Source organism: Mauremys reevesii, linkage group 23 (assembly GCF_016161935.1).
Source record: "Mauremys reevesii isolate NIE-2019 linkage group 23, ASM1616193v1, whole genome shotgun sequence".
Classification (NCBI taxonomy): Eukaryota; Metazoa; Chordata; order Testudines; family Geoemydidae; genus Mauremys; species Mauremys reevesii.
The window spans coordinates 17,001,381-17,016,452 of record NC_052645.1 but is presented as its reverse complement, the minus strand read 5'-3'; the positions used below and the strand labels follow the sequence as shown (position 1 = coordinate 17,016,452).

General features: G+C 45.2%; 1 protein-coding gene and 1 long non-coding RNA gene across 5 annotated transcripts in view; one reads left to right on the top strand and one right to left on the bottom strand.

The window, feature by feature from the left end:
• Positions 1-633: 633 nt before the first annotated feature.
• SYNC (syncoilin, intermediate filament protein) lies at positions 634-13,573 on the bottom strand. Of its 4 annotated transcripts, XM_039511496.1 has the most exons (5): positions 10,132-10,195; positions 9,790-9,918; positions 6,392-7,361; positions 2,548-2,672; positions 636-1,252 (listed from the first exon to the last, which is right to left on the bottom strand). In XM_039511496.1, exons 2-5 carry the CDS (start codon positions 9,837-9,839, stop codon positions 1,192-1,194), a joined length of 1,206 nt encoding a protein of 401 aa, XP_039367430.1. In that variant the 5' UTR covers positions 9,840-9,918; positions 10,132-10,195; the 3' UTR covers positions 636-1,191. The 4 variants fall into 4 exon arrangements, with proteins under 4 accessions (XP_039367428.1, XP_039367429.1, XP_039367430.1 ...); XM_039511494.1 differs by lacking the exon at positions 9,790-9,918 and having other exon boundaries at positions 634-1,252; positions 10,132-10,702; XM_039511495.1 differs by lacking the exons at positions 9,790-9,918; positions 10,132-10,195 and adding an exon at positions 8,877-9,003 and having other exon boundaries at positions 635-1,252.
• LOC120389168 overlaps positions 8,966-15,072 on the top strand; it is a 29,115-nt gene continuing 23,008 nt past the window's right edge. The window contains exon 1 of the long non-coding RNA XR_005590790.1: positions 8,966-9,064. This is a non-coding gene — a long non-coding RNA (uncharacterized LOC120389168). The remainder of the gene's footprint in view (positions 9,065-15,072) is intronic.

The window sequence follows — 15,072 nt, the reverse complement described above, 5'->3', positions numbered from 1 at the left end:
CCGTGAGGTCAAAACATAAAATTCAAGGTTACGTAGCATGGATTGCCTTTTTATATAAGGCTTTGTGGCTCTGATTCATTCAACATTAAGGCAAAGCTTGGCCTTCAAGAAATGGAGCAGACTGAGGTGTAATTCTGAAAAGGGGTTACTGCAGAGTCTGAATCACCCCAGGTGCTTTGAGAGGGGCTGTGTCTACACTACAGATGCTGTGGTGGTGCTGCTGCTGTAGTGCCATGGTGTAGATACTTGCTACAATGATGGAAAGGGGTTCTCTATTGCTGTAGTTAATTCACCCCTCCAACAGGCAGTAACTAGGTTGATGGAATAATTTTTCTGTTGACTGAACTGTGTCTACAGTAGGGCTTAGAGGTGTAGTTAAGCCACCCTCAGGAGTGAATGTTTCACACCACTGAACAACATAGGTCAGCCTAAATTTTAGGTGTAGACCAGGCCTGGGTCTTAAACCCTCTACTGATTGTTAATAGGCTGTTAGGTCTACATGCTATGATGATCACTAAGGTGTGAACAAAACATCTGCAAACTTGATTTGATCACATGAATATGTTGCCCTTTCCATGAGGCAGAATGTGCTTTGGGATATACAAGCAGCCTTTAAAACCTGAATCCTTATTTTCAAGGTGAAATTTTTATATAAAGTGGAAACCATTTATATGGGAACTTAGTTTATGGACCCTACTAGAACATGTCACAATACAACCATCATCTTTTGTGCTACAAAAGAAACCGTCCTGTTTACCGTGCAACAACAGTAGTCCTTTGAAGTGTGTTCTTCGAAACAAAAAAATTGCCTTTCGATAGGACCCTTTCTGTGTAGGCTTATACAGTCCACCTACAAAGCAAGATCAGATATGCTTTCCAAATACACAGCAAAACATACATCTCTCGTTCCTCTTTATATGTTCGTCAATTAGTGCAAGTGTACTTTTCTGTGCTCTCCTGGAGGACAGCAGCTTCATTCTTTTTACCATGCTAGAAGATCAACAGAGCAGCACCTCAAGAAATATAAACAAGCAAATGATTGTCTAGTCTTCCTGATTTTAAATAGCTGCTATGTCTTATTTAGGAGGGGTGAGCAGAGAGAGGGAAATGTAAGTGTTCACTGCAGATACCTCAGTCCTTCTCATTTAGTGCCTCTGCATTTATTTTCTGATAGAATAAGAAGTCCATGAATCAGTCTTGATCGACTTTCTCTTCTGAGTTGCAAAGATTACCATAGATTTCTAAGCAGCCCCTGCAAGGGAATAAAGTAAATTTAGGCCACTGATTCTATGAAATAATGATCAGGAGAGTTACGGGAGGCGGACTTTATTTATGAAGAACATCCTAGTGCTGCAAGGTGTGCAGGAATAGCACTGGATAGCAACCAGGTTGGTTGACTAAGCATGTAGAACTGTGAGATTTGCCTCCAGAATCAACTTATCCTTAGCACAGAGTTTGACACATGAGGAACTACTGCTATGGCAGAGAGAGGAATGGAGAGGCCACAGACAACACACGCTTTTAAATTTGGGTGCCCCATTTTAGGTTTCTTATTTAGATGTCTCAATCCATATTAAGTGGCCTAACTTTTAGTGGTGAACACCTGCAGCATGCTGCAAGTATTCAGGGATTCTGACTATTGGGCAACTTTTATTTAGGTGCAGATATGAATTTAAGAGTCCAAGATTGACCATTCATATTTGAAAATGGCCTTTGAAACCTGTGATTTAGAATAATCTGGCCTGCATCTGTAGTGTCCTAAAGTCTTTGCTACCTGATACCCGTTCAGAAGAGTGGATAAAACTAACTCCTTTGGCAGTCTTGGGAGAGGGACTAGAGATGAAATGGGCTAGGTGCCTGAATTTCTCCCTCTTAAGGAAGGGGTAATTCCCTCCTAATTATTCTGAGGGAAGCATGATATCTCTCTCTGGAGTGAGGGAATATTTTCTGAAACTGTACAAAAGTAAAAAGTGGGAAACAAATGCTACAGTAAAAAAGAAAAATTACAAAACATCTCCAGAGCCTGTACAGCCCAAGGAATGGGTAAGATGTCCCAAAGTGCAAACTTTGAGAAGTGAGACTGATGATTGTTCTGATGCAAATCAATGTATTTTTGTTTGAAATTCTTGGTGTTGTGGAGCATTCCCATAACATGATGAGGCGTCCCCAGAAAAAATTAGCAGTAGTGGTATTTTGGCTAGAAGGGGAATTTTCCCCTTTGCTTGTGGTGATGGAGAATATCAACTTTTCCAAAACTGTGGCCTTCTTCAGGAAAATTGTGTCCCCACTTCAGTTCTTCTGTGTTGCTAAAGGTCTATCCATTTTAATTTTCTATCTGTCTCATCCTGCTCTCTGGTAAATACTTGTGTTCCAATCTCTCCCCTTTCTGGCTGACGCTAATGGTATTGTGCCTAGTTTGCACTGTAAGTGCTTTCCATCAAAGTAGGACTGCTCTGGCCCCCTGCTTGTATAGGAACTAGGAGCCTTAGGCTCCTACTCAACTAATGTCTAAGGCTGCCCTTGAAAACTAAAGAGAAATAAACTGACTTGTAAATAGATAGCTCCTGGTGCAGGCTGGTCCTCAGCTCTTCCAACTCTTGGTTCTTACGTTGCTGAAGTTGGACCTCATTTTTCAGCTCCCTTAGCCTCTCTTCCATCTCTTCCACCTGTTCCTGTGGACAAAGAAAATGTCTGATGTGTAACTATGAAACAGTGCCTGGGAACTGAAGGTTAACCAGCTCTTAGTGTTGCCTACATGGGGAGGGGTGGGAGGGAGAGGATTTACCCTGCTTGCAGCCATCAGTATAGCAGGTCTGCCTGTTTACATTCTGGGTTTGCAATGGTGCAGCTATACTGATGGCTAGCCCCACCCATTGATTAATCCCTGATATAGATAAGGAACCTAGTTTGCCTAGGGAGGAAATTCTGCTGTTGGCTGAATGTGCTAATGCACGCTCAGTAGGCTCATCTGTACATATGGGATGTTTCTCAGCTCATAGTGCCTCAAGAAGCGATAACTGAAGTGTAATACAAACAGGAAAATTGTGTGTTTCAGAGAGATCTAATCTGTATTTTTATCTTAATGTAAAATTGCCAGGCGGTAAAGAGGAAATTAATGGGGAAAGTACACCCGAGTTCTTGTGTGATGTGGAAATAGGGGGGAGATCATCTGAATCAATTTTCAGCAAACCCTGGCCTTTCAGAGCGCTAAATGCGAAGAGCGATCTAAAATGAAACGTTGATGTAAGGCCATGAGCTGATCTGGACATAGATGGCTTGACCTCTTCATACAGAGCCTGCTGCATCTGTTACCTTCATGCATGATCAGGGCAACTTGCCAAAAGCTTTTCAACAGCAGCGTTCAGAAAGGGTATAGGGATTGAAATCCAAGTCCAGTTTTAGAAGCCACTGACTGCCTTGGCTTGCTTTAACTTAGCTGAAAAGTGAAATGGGGATCATCTTCACCTAAGTGCACTCTGTAGGTATTTAACTGCTTTTCCTTTCCCTACAAAATGGGGGAGAAATCTTAACATTGGACATTTCTCTTGTCTTCGTAGAGAACCTCTGGCAAGGAAGGCAGCCCAACCCTGGGGCAGAGTATGTAAGACTGTTACTATTAATGCAGGAGGAAGTCAGCCAGGCAGTGCTTTCACTGGGACCCAAAATGTTAGGGAAACAGCTGTATCAGGGCATTCAGAAAGGCTTTTACTTTTAAAGGAGCACCAACTTCATTTACTAGATGGCGTAGACTCTATTAATAGCTATGTTAAGAAAAGCAGAGAGAACAATACTGAAAATAGTCTGCCATTATAGGCCTTGACAGTACAGTCTCCCCTTTGAATTTTGTGTGTTCAGGTTTGGTCTCAAAAAGCGTATTCTAGAGATAGAAAAAACTAGGGAAAGTGTTTAAAGACAGAGAATTTCTATAGGAAGAGAGATTAGAGTTGGACTATTATGTTTAGAGAAGAGGTGAATGTGATAGAGGGATAGAAAAAGGGTCAACTAGGGGCTTCTGTTTATCCTCTGTCATAATACAAGAACAAGATAAAGGAAATACAGCAGATTTTAAAATGGAAAAAGAAACTTGCACAACTCCTTTAACTGTGGAACATATTGCTAAAAGAGAGCTTGGAAAAGAGCTTAATAAGATTCTGAGAAGGAGTAGTCATTTATCTGAGTAATAGCTACCATTACACCAACTGGGATAAAAAAATGTATGAGACCTAAACCTTCACGTTTCAGGGCATAAACCAACCACTATTAGAAAGAAATTCCCTCTCCTTTCCATCCCCCGAGCAGGCTATGGCATAAGTAGCCATAATGAAGGTTTAAATCTTTCTTTGAAGCTTCTGATGTTGGCCAGTGGAGGACACAGGATACCAGACTGGATGGACCATTGGTCTAATGCAGTATGGGAATTTGTAGGAAAATCATTTCTCTCTCTAGAGGGGAAAATAGCCTTACTTGAAACAATAGAGGGAGGGCTACAGCTCTTCCCATCAACATCAGTAATTTAGTAATAAGTGTATTTGGTTTAGGCATTTGTAATGGTGCCAAACGTCTCCACAACTGGTGTTTTGTGTTACTCAAACCAGCTGCCAGCAAAAGCTTCAATTTTCAAAATAATATTTGACATCCACTCCCTGGCTTTGCCAATGATGCACCAGTGAGGGCAATTCCAATGTGTCTTACACAGCAGTCTGAAGCTCACCAAGTTAGCAGGCCAGTGTCCTGGCAACAAGGTGACAAGATAAATAACAGGCATAAACCATTTAAGGCTTTATAAACTAACCAGCACCTGGAACTAATCCCAGACGCAGCCAGGGTACTCTGAACACTAGTGTCGTCATAGAAGCTTGCTCAGTATAAGAGGAACTGCTGTATTCAGCACAAAGTGAAGCTATTATGTTTTTCTCAGGTAGCCCCAAGCAGAAATGTGATGTGCTGCAAGTTGGACTCTTTGGATACATCTCTCTCCCTCTCTCTCTCTTTGTTTATGATGTGCTTATCTCTGTGGTATTTGAACATGTATGTCTCTCAGGCAGAAATAAATCAGCAGGTGTGTGTATTAAACACCTGTAAACTAGTGTGTCTGTATATTGGATATGCAGTGTTGTTGTAGTCCTGTCAGTCCCACTTTATGCCTGTGCATCCAGTATACAGAGACATCCTGAGACAAATCTAAATAGAGAGAGGGCCAGATCCTCCAGTGGTGCTAATTGATGTCGCTTCATTGAAGTCAATGGAGTTTCACTGAATTATACAGAGGATCGGTTTCATTTCTCTCATAGGTCAGTCAAAGCTTGGAGGCTTTTAAAAAAACAAAAAACTTTTAGCAGGATTTGTATTTGACAGCCGATTTAAATGCAAATACATAAGACAACTGCTGCAGGTATAAAAATCAACAACTTTGGCACTACACTGCTTCACAGGCTTTAAACTAACTCATGGTGCTGCACTTTAGGCCTTTAATTAAGATTTGCTTTTGAAGTAACCAGGGCCGGCTCCAGGCACCAGCATTGCAATCTGGTGCTTGGGGCGGCATTCTGCAAGGGGCGGCAGTCCCCCTTGTTTTGCCCCCAATCAGTGCGCCGAATTGCCGCCATGGGCGGCGGGAACAATCCATGCACCCTTAGGGCAGCACGCGCATTTCCGCGGTGGCAGCAATTCGGCAGCAGCTTCTACGTTTAGCTGTCCACGGCGGCTTCAGCTAAACATAGAAGCTGCAGCCGAATTGCCGCCGCGCGGAAACGCGCCTGCCGCCCTAAGGGCACACGGACTGCCCCCGCCGCCTGTGGCGGCAATTCGGTGCCGCTGCTTGGGGCGGCGAAAACTGTAGAGCCGGCCCTGGAAGTAACAAAGCTCAAATTATTTCTGCTCCATTGTGTTTCACACAGCGTGTGAGGTAGGAACTGGCTTTGTTGTTTGGAGGGGCTATCTAGGTGCCTCGTGTTTGAAGAGGAGATCAGTAACCGATATTTCCTTTGGCTGCCCATGGTGGTGAATCCCTAGCAATATCGCCTGGTGTCCTCTTTGTTTCTAACCTCTCTTTTCTGCCTACCTAGCAGCTCTGTTACTTTGCCTTGCCTCCATCAAGGAGAGGGGACATGTCTTTTCTGGGCTACTAAATGTAGATGTCTGACTTCCTATTACCCCCGTTATTCCCTGCCATCTTTTCCCTTGGCCCTGAGTGCAGTGTCTTCTATACCCTAGTTTCCACAGGTTTCAGAGTAAGATTCCCAGCTCTTGTATGTAAGGTACTTGTCTAGCACCAATCACTGTAGTATTCAGTTGCTGAATCCAGGAGCCAGACCACCTGCATGGAAGCAGCAGAGACTAGGCCTAGACTAGAGTGGTACTTTAAACTATTTTATAGGCCCGTAAAACATACCCTGTACTGGAGAACTTCTTCGTCCCGTTTTTGCTTAATGAGCACGATCTGTTCTTCCAGATTTCTGTTTTGCAGCCTCAGCCTGCTGGCCTCTCCCTGCAGTGGTCTCAGTGTCTCCTTCAGCCCCTGAATCTCTCCCTGTGTTTGTTGCAAAGCCTTAGCACTGGCTTCTCTCCTTTCTAAAAGGTAAATGAGCTGCGGCTCGTAGTGTTTCTCCAGGCCCTGGCGGCTCTCTGCCACAAAGCTCTCGAACTCCATGGAAAGCCTTCGGCTTTCCTGCAAGTAATGGCTGTCCCCTCGGTAGTGGGGCATCTCCAGCCGCTGCCTGAACTGTTCCTTCTGCTTTTCACAAGTCTCTCTCAGCTGCGATATTTCCTCTGAAAGCTGGCTGACCCTGGTTTCCAGTTCAGCCCGATAGACAGCATACTGGGCCATGTCATGCCGTCTGGTTTCCAGCTGGTACTGGCAAGCCACACACTCTCTGGTCACCTTGAATAGCTTCTGCTTGACTTGTCGGATCTCGTTTCTCAGATTGTCCCGCTCCAGCTCCATTTTGGCCTGCAGTCTGTAGGCTGCCAGTATCTCCTCATGAGCTTGTCTGATTTCTTGAAGGGCAGGTTCCCGGAGCAGCGTGAGTTCCTGGATGAGGCTATCCCTCTCCTTCTCCAGCTGCTCCACAGCTTCAATGCATTCCTGGAAATGCTCTCCCAGCTCCTCAATGCTCAGAGTCTGGGACTCCGCAACATCTAAGTCCAAGGGAGCATCTGCACCATCCACATGCTGCTCCAAGGGTGCGTCTGTGTTGTTCAGCTCCAGCGGGGCATTTGTGACATCCATATGTAGCTCCAAGGGGGTATGTGCCACTTCAGGCTCCAACAGGGCATCTGTAGCATCTCCCTCGAGCTCTAAGCATGTACCTGAATCGTCTATGTGCAGCTCCAAAGGGGGTTCTGAATCTGCCATCAGGTCCCTGGAAATGAGAGATGAAGTGTGAATTACAACAACATCCACTGCGAGTTTCAATTTTCCCTTGACAAACTGTTAAAGGAATGGTTCCTCAAACTGGTTTCCCTGAACTAGGAATGTTAACGGTGTGTTAAGCTAAGCACCTGCCTCTGCTGCAGGGCCCCATCTCTGCTGCTCTTAGCTGCCTTTGCACAAGTAAGACACCCTTCCTGTTCTTTACAAGAGACCATGCTCTCAAACTCACAAGCCGCTTCAAGCATGAAGGCTACAGTATTGGTTGGAATTGATGCATTGTGCATGGTCTTACAACAAGTTTGCCCTTAAAAAATCTAAGATGTTTAACAAATAAAATAAAAAGTGACATTGGCTCTGATGGACCGGGAAGAAGAGATGTGTAGTAGTAATTTGAAAACCAGCTGCAGTTCCAGTGGTACCCAGCCTCCCAGAACTGTAGAACCACTTCATCCAGTGGAATTGCAGGGAGTTACAGAATAAACAGCCCAGGACAATACATTGCAAAGTTGCACTACCATGACTGGTCAAGTAGTAAAACTTCACTAATGATGCAAACCGTTATCCCATGGCAGGATATGACCAGTGAGTGACTCTGCTGAAAAACTGGCACGTAGACACTATGGTGACTGTTGCATTGTAAATACCAGGGTAGATGTATCCTTTTGTTTCCTGGCTGCTGGTAGTAACACTGTTTCTGATCATTCCTTGTTGCCTCACAGGAAATAGATCCATTTACTCATTGTTTCTTCACAGTGCCTTGCGCCACAAGCACAGAGGATCCTACTGGAATGTCTGTGGGCATACGTACCCCTAGACCAACAGTCGGCTAAACTTTTTTGTTTACATGAGTGAAGGTGTTCGCTGTTAGAGGTTGGGTGTGGAAACACGTCTCTATTTTTCTTCTGTAGTTGGTACGTGAGCTGGTAGCTAGATGCTGTAGGGATGGGTGCATTAAACATGCCTAGATCCATATTATTGCTTGTCAGGCTACGTCTACACTAGAAACTTCAAAGTGCTGCTGCGGGAACGCTCCCACAGCCGCACTTTGAAGTGTGAGTGTGGTCCTGGTAATCCATCTCCACGAGGGGAATAGCTCCAAGCTCTGGGAGCGCGGCTCCCCACACTCGGAGCCTGTCCACACTAGCACTTTAAAGTGCTCAAACTTGCTGCGGTCAGGGGGGTGATTTTTCATACCCCTGAGCCAGCAAGTTAGAGCACTGTACAATGTAAGTGTACACAAGCCTTGGTTAGGACACTGAGGTGCTGCAGTAATACAAAATAATAATAGTAGATGTGTCTTCCTGCCTCTCCCATGTGCTGTGACTGGAATATATGTGCTAAGTCTGTATCTCTTTTATTTTTAGGAGAGAATTTACTACTCGGAATGATAGAAAGTCAAACAAAAGGCTTTTACTAGGTGCTGTTGCACCGAGAGCTTGTCTACAAAATGTCAGGCAGACAGCAATTTATGCTGCCAAGTTATAGATTTTTCAGTAAAACTTGCCTGGTTTTCTGCCATGCTGACACAGCCTCCAAGGGAGGGCATGTGCTGATAGTATGCCCAGGCTCTCCAAGATGGCTGAGGATGGAATACAACATTTAACACAGAGTAGAGAAGCTTCGGCTTTCCCAGGAGGGATTCTTAACTCGCCTCTGCAGCTGTGAGCTCATCATTCATCCACTACAAACTATGTAAGTCCCTAATACATGTTATTGTTACAAAATGCTTCAGTCATAACTAGTCTAAACACATGTGCTTTGGGGTCCTGAGGAGAGAATGATCTATTGCAAAAAGACCATTATACTGTTTGTTTGTTTTTTAAATACACCCTAGAATAGGTTCAGTTGGAAGCTGCAACCACACCCAATTTGGAGTAGAGTTAGAGAGGAAGAAAGCATGGTCGCTGCCAGCATGGATCTGAGCTAATGTCTAGTCACCTAGAAATAAATTCGCATAGGCTGGCACAATAACAGCGCTCCCCTCTGTTCGCTAAAACAGTTCTAAGATGAGAACAGATTAGTTTCACGGATATGCTCCCTCTTTCCAAATAAGGCAGCTTTCTGAAATCATGACACATCCCTAGCCTCAGAAGCAGGGTGAGTGTCTCTTATTTCCTAAGAGAGAAGGGGAAAGATCGTGAAAAGGTGAGGACAAAAGCAGAGCCCCTTTTCAGCTGGTACCATCAACTTTTTGGCTAATTGAACCCCTTGGTGCTCATCTGCATGTGTGGGACTAAAATCAGGAAATAACCCCTGGCACACCTGTCCTGCTGTTGCAGGATTTAATCCTGAAACTGACCAACTGCCCAAGACCACACACTGCAGTCCCACCCTTCCAGATCTGGGTTTAGAGATTCACATCAACTCACCATAACACCCCTCTTCTCTCTCTCTAGTTCACACAAGGAATCTCTTACCTGGCACGTAACATCCCTTCCTTATGGTCCCGTGGTGAAGTACAATGCATTCTTCAGCACAGACTAGAATGGCTGGTAGTCTGACCTGCATGTATTGACTAAAGCAGACTCCTGGCAGATCTTGTAACCCTGTCAAATGAATGAAGCTGCTGCCTGCAGGAGCCCTGCTGCCCTACATTCTGAGCAGAGCTGCTGGACTTTCTGGGTTAATCCCAGCAAGAAGGGTGAAAGTGGCTCTGCTCAGGGAACACCCCTCCCCACCTCTCCCCTTTTACCCCTTTTACCCCATTGGTCCCAGACGAGGGAAAAGCACAGCCCCAATTTGCAATTGTTAGCTCTCACCTTTCTCTCCAGGAGCCCAGTTCCTCGTGTTCTGGACTGGATGTGGGCGTAGCATAGGAGTGTGTATTTGCTATTAATAAAGTGTTAGAAACCAGACCCCCTGGCCTCCAAGCAGCAATCTCCCTTTCTTTGCCTGGAAGCCAGCTGCAATGCCAGCTGCAGGCTGACACTGGATCCCTCCCAGTGTGGTCAGGGAGGAGGAGGAGGGCGGAGAAAGGGAGAGCTGGCTCCTTGCTCCAGATCATTTTTAGCAGGCGGCAAGTTACAGCAAATGAGGTTGGGTCCTTCCAGCCCATAACCTGCCTTCAACTTCTGGGACTCGGGAGCCTGCATCTAAAACATGCCCATCCTGGGAGGCATTTTCCAGGGAAGGTGGTGGCTAGAGTTACCCTGTTCAAGACTGAGCACAAGCTCTGGGTTGCTGTGCTCCTTTGATTTTTAGAAGGATTTTGAAGTGATGGTTTTCTTTGTGCAGCCTTACGCCCGCCCCTTCCCTGTCCTTATTGGGCCCTCCTCCCTGACTGGCACAATACCCTTACCATCCCGGTCCAGCCAGAGAGGCAGCTGTCTGGTGAGCAGTACATGAGAAAGCAGATGGAGTGGAATGGGTGGGATCAGTTGGAGGGTGGAGCATAAGGGTTTGTGATGTTTGTTCAGAGTTCTTGGCCTGTGATCAGTTTTAGTTGATTGAAACAGAAAATACTACAGAATTTAAAAAAAAACAACAAAAAACAGCAAATCCGTTAAAAATACTTGAGATTAAATGGACTTTAGGGATGGGGCACTGCCCACTGCTGTGGCTAGGATACCGATCTGTGAATTCAGGCTCCTGGCTTCTACTCCTGTGTCTGCCACAGACTCACTAGTTGATTTAGAGCTAGTCACTTTGGGTAAAATTTTCAAAAGCGCCTAAATTCCACTGACGTTCAGTGAAATTTAGGTCCCTAAATTCCTTGTGACAATGAGGCTATGTCTGCGCTACAGGCACAGTTACGGCACTGCCGCTCTGCCACTGTGGTACAGTAGTCTAGAAATTTCTTACAGGGGTGGAAGGAGTGTAGTTAATCCAGCCCCTCAAGAGGGGGTAGCTAGGGGTTTTTTACACCGGGGCGTAGACTGGCTTAACTACATCTCTAAGGCTATGGCTATACTTAGCGCTGCCGCGGGAGCGCTCCCATGGCAGCGCTTTGAAGCACGAGTGTGGTCGGAGCGCCAGCGCTGGGAGTCCATACTCCACCTCCCTATGGGGATTAACGTACAGCGCTGGGAGTCGTGCTCCCAGCGCTGGGGCTCTGATCACACTGGTGCTTTGCAGCGCCGCAACTTGCAGCGCTGGAGGGGGTGTTTTTTCACACCCTGCTGCAGCGCTGCAAATCTGCAAGTGTAGCCATGGCCTGAGTGTGAATTTTTCACACCCCTGAGTGATGTATCTAGATTGATCTAAGTTTTCGGCCTAGACCAGGTCTTAGACTTAGACTTTGGCCAGGTCTAGACTTAAAAGCTAGGTTGACTCAGCTACGTCACTCAAGGATGTGAAAAATTCATACCTCTGAGCAACGTAGTTAAGCCAACCTAACGCCAGGTGTAGACAGCACTATGTCAACAGAAGAATTCTTCCATCAACCTAGCTACTGCCTCTCCAGGAGGTGAATTAACTACGGCAATGGAGATCCCCCTCCTGTTGCTGTGGTGGTGTCTGCATCAAAGTGCTACGGTGGTGCAGCTGCAGTGTTTCTAGTGCAGGCATAGCCTATGTCTGCACTACAGACTTCTGCCAGCATAGCTCTGTTGGTCAAGAGTCTGAGATTCCCTGACTGACTGAGCTATGCTGGCAAAGTTTGTAGTGTGCACACAGCTATACTAATAAAACTACACTTTTATTGGGTTAGCTTGTTTTGCTCATGGGCGAGTGGATTTACCACACTGGTACAAAGCACAGTATAGCTGTGTCCACACTAGGTCTTTGCTGGGATAGCTTTGCTGGTATAGTATACTTGTATTCCTATACTGGTAAAGTGCTCCTAGTCTAGACATAATCTTAGGCTCCTAAGTCACTTACACACTTCTGAAATTTCTATCCTTTACCTTTGTGCGCCTCTGTCCCCATGTGTAAACGGAATTAGAATAATGACCTTGGTAAAGCACTTTGAGATCTGCAGTTGAAAAGTGAATATATATGTGCCAGGTGCTCTTATTATTAGGAATAATTAAGTTCTCTCTCTTTTGCTACTGCACTTCAGTCTTCCCCTCTCAGCTGGCACAAGATGGAGCTCAGTTGTGCTTCACTAATAAACCTGCCCACCCCTGCAGTGCTGCTCTGACAGTAACATTCTCCCTGTCCTTTGGAATGAGATGGGGCTTTGTTGTTTCAAAACTGCACCCTTTCAAATATATTCCCATTTATTAACATTTAATACCAATATACAAATGTGCTCCACTCATGCTTCGTCTCCTCTGAAATGTGGCTATTATGAGTGTAATGCAGAGAGTGCAGAGGGGAGATGAGCCAAGCTGTGCCCACCAGGTTCTGCTGCTGCTGCCGATGCCCTTTCCTTTCCAGTGGTGGTAAATCTTAGCCTCAGTACCTAACCTGGCAGCTGTCTCTCTCCCCCTCCAAGTTCTCAAGGCAGCGTTGGCCTTGCTCACTATACCAGCTGCAGAAAGTTCAGAAATGGAAGATGCCAGCTACTTGCTAACGGTGATTGCATAACCCTGTGATGATGATCTTCCCAGCATAAAGGACTGCTCCATAAAACCATCAACAAAGGAGTGGCAAGACATAAAACTATAGATCTGTAAAGATTGTCACAACGTATAAGTAGCCCCAGGAAGGAGATATATTATACATTCAAGTTTACAAGAGGCCAGAGTTTACCCTTTGCATTTGCAGACCTGACAAGTCTCGGCGTTTCTGCTTTTTGGGTTAATTTTAAAACCGTTTTTAAAGACTCTCCTTCTTGCAATGAAGGGCTTTGTTGTGTTTCAGTGAGATGTTCACAGCCTTACTATTGACTTCTCGACACCTCCTTCACTGAGATTGTCAGGTCTTGACAACCCTGCGTTCCTATTGTACTGATAGGCCTTGCAATCTGCGCGCCTTTACATTAAAAAAATACAAATAATCTGTAAATCCAGCAATAATCTCTGGTGGGAACTAAACTAGACCTTACCTTTGCTGTAACAGCCCTGTTCGTGCCCAGTCCTCGACATCCTCCCCAGCAGTTGCGAGCTGGCTCTGCTTATCTACCTACGAATTGCCAAGAAACACCCACCACTCTCTTGAAACATTCATAAACGTCAACGTAGTCCCAAGTGTCAGCTTCCCCAGTCTTGCTAATCCTCCCTGGGCCAGACACTAGTGCAAGGCTCAGGTTACCCATCCCTTGTTTGCCTTCAGGTTTCTAAGTTCCAGTGAAATCAGGGCTAAATCAGGCTTGCCAATATAAGCACTGAAGGAAACACAGCTTTACGTGACAAATATTTTTGTCAAAAAAGATACTTTTTTCAGTACAGTCCACTCTTCTTCCCGCCCACCCGCTCCCCTATTTGTGGAGTGCCTTTTGACTCAATAGCATAGGAATGCTATTAACTTGAACAAGTTGTGTGTGTGTGTAAATATATAACTGTCCAAAGCTGCCAGGGGGACAAAACCTGTGGGTCATGTGCGCTGGGCAGAGAAAGCCTTGTATGGGATGAAATTAAAAAAAGGTTACTTCTGAAGTGCCAGGTTTACACCTCATTCTGATTTATCCATTAAATATTTCAGGGGAGGGAGGAATGTGAAAACTTTCAGCTGTGCTTTCCTTCTGGACGGGGTGAGTTTGCAGCTCTTCTCCTGTTGGGGATCTGTTTGTGAGTATAGCTAGGCAACAGCCAGCTAGGGTGTCACCAGGAGAGGAAGGGGCATTACATCTGATATGCCCAGGGCTGCTAATACAATGCAGCTTGTTACAGCAAGTCCAGAGAAGAGATCTCAGCAACATTGTGACCCCTCATAGCTGCAGAGAAATTATACCCTTTTTGGATTTGGTTAAGTACGACTCCCCACATCTGCTTCTCTTTGGCCTGGTTAATTCAGGTTTGAAGGTTGGATGGATTCCTGTTTGCATGGAGCAATCTGAAAAAACGCTCTTTTGTGTGTGTGAGAACTAAAATAGTCTGTACTTTGCTCCTGTAAACAGCACCAGTGAAGGCTTATCAGGAACACTGCTGAAACCATGAAGGAGAAAAGAAAACATATGAGCATATTGCAAAGACTAAATGTTCCTGCTTTTTTTAAAAACTGCAATGTCCCTGATTGTCCCTCTTGTTCTCTTGTGGTTACAGATTTTTCTGCTTTGAACCTGATGACCTACTAAAAATAGCTAAGCACCACAGAGCACAGAAATAATACTTAATTCACTCTCTGTCTGTCTGTCCCCCTCCCGCTTTGCTGGGGTTCACATTTTTTCCTTTGAATTATCCCCTTTTTTCCCCCCTCTCCCTCTTCAAAAATGTCACATCTTCTCCAAATCCAGTGTCTGGGTAGCGGGTTTAATAAATGTTAGAATACAGGAACATGGTTCTAGGCTCCTGGGTTCTGGACCCAGCTTTGCTACTGACTCACTGGAAGATCTTGAGTAAAGCATTTAACTCTCTATGTCTCGGTTTTTACCCATCTCTGTAATGGGGATAATACTTACCCCACAGAAGTGAAAAGAGGTTTAATAAGTGTCTCCTCTTTTCTCCCTGGTGGGATCATTTATCTCACATGATAAGTACTATCCATATAAAGACATTCTGCCTAAGTTCTTTTCCATTGTCCTCCTTTCTTAGCTTAAGTTCACGTCCTCTGTCTGCTTCTTGTCTCTGACGCTAGCTTGAACAATTTTGCAGCACATAACCTGTCTAGTCCCCACAGAATTTCATACTCCTCAGTGAGTTCTCCTCTGATGGCCTATC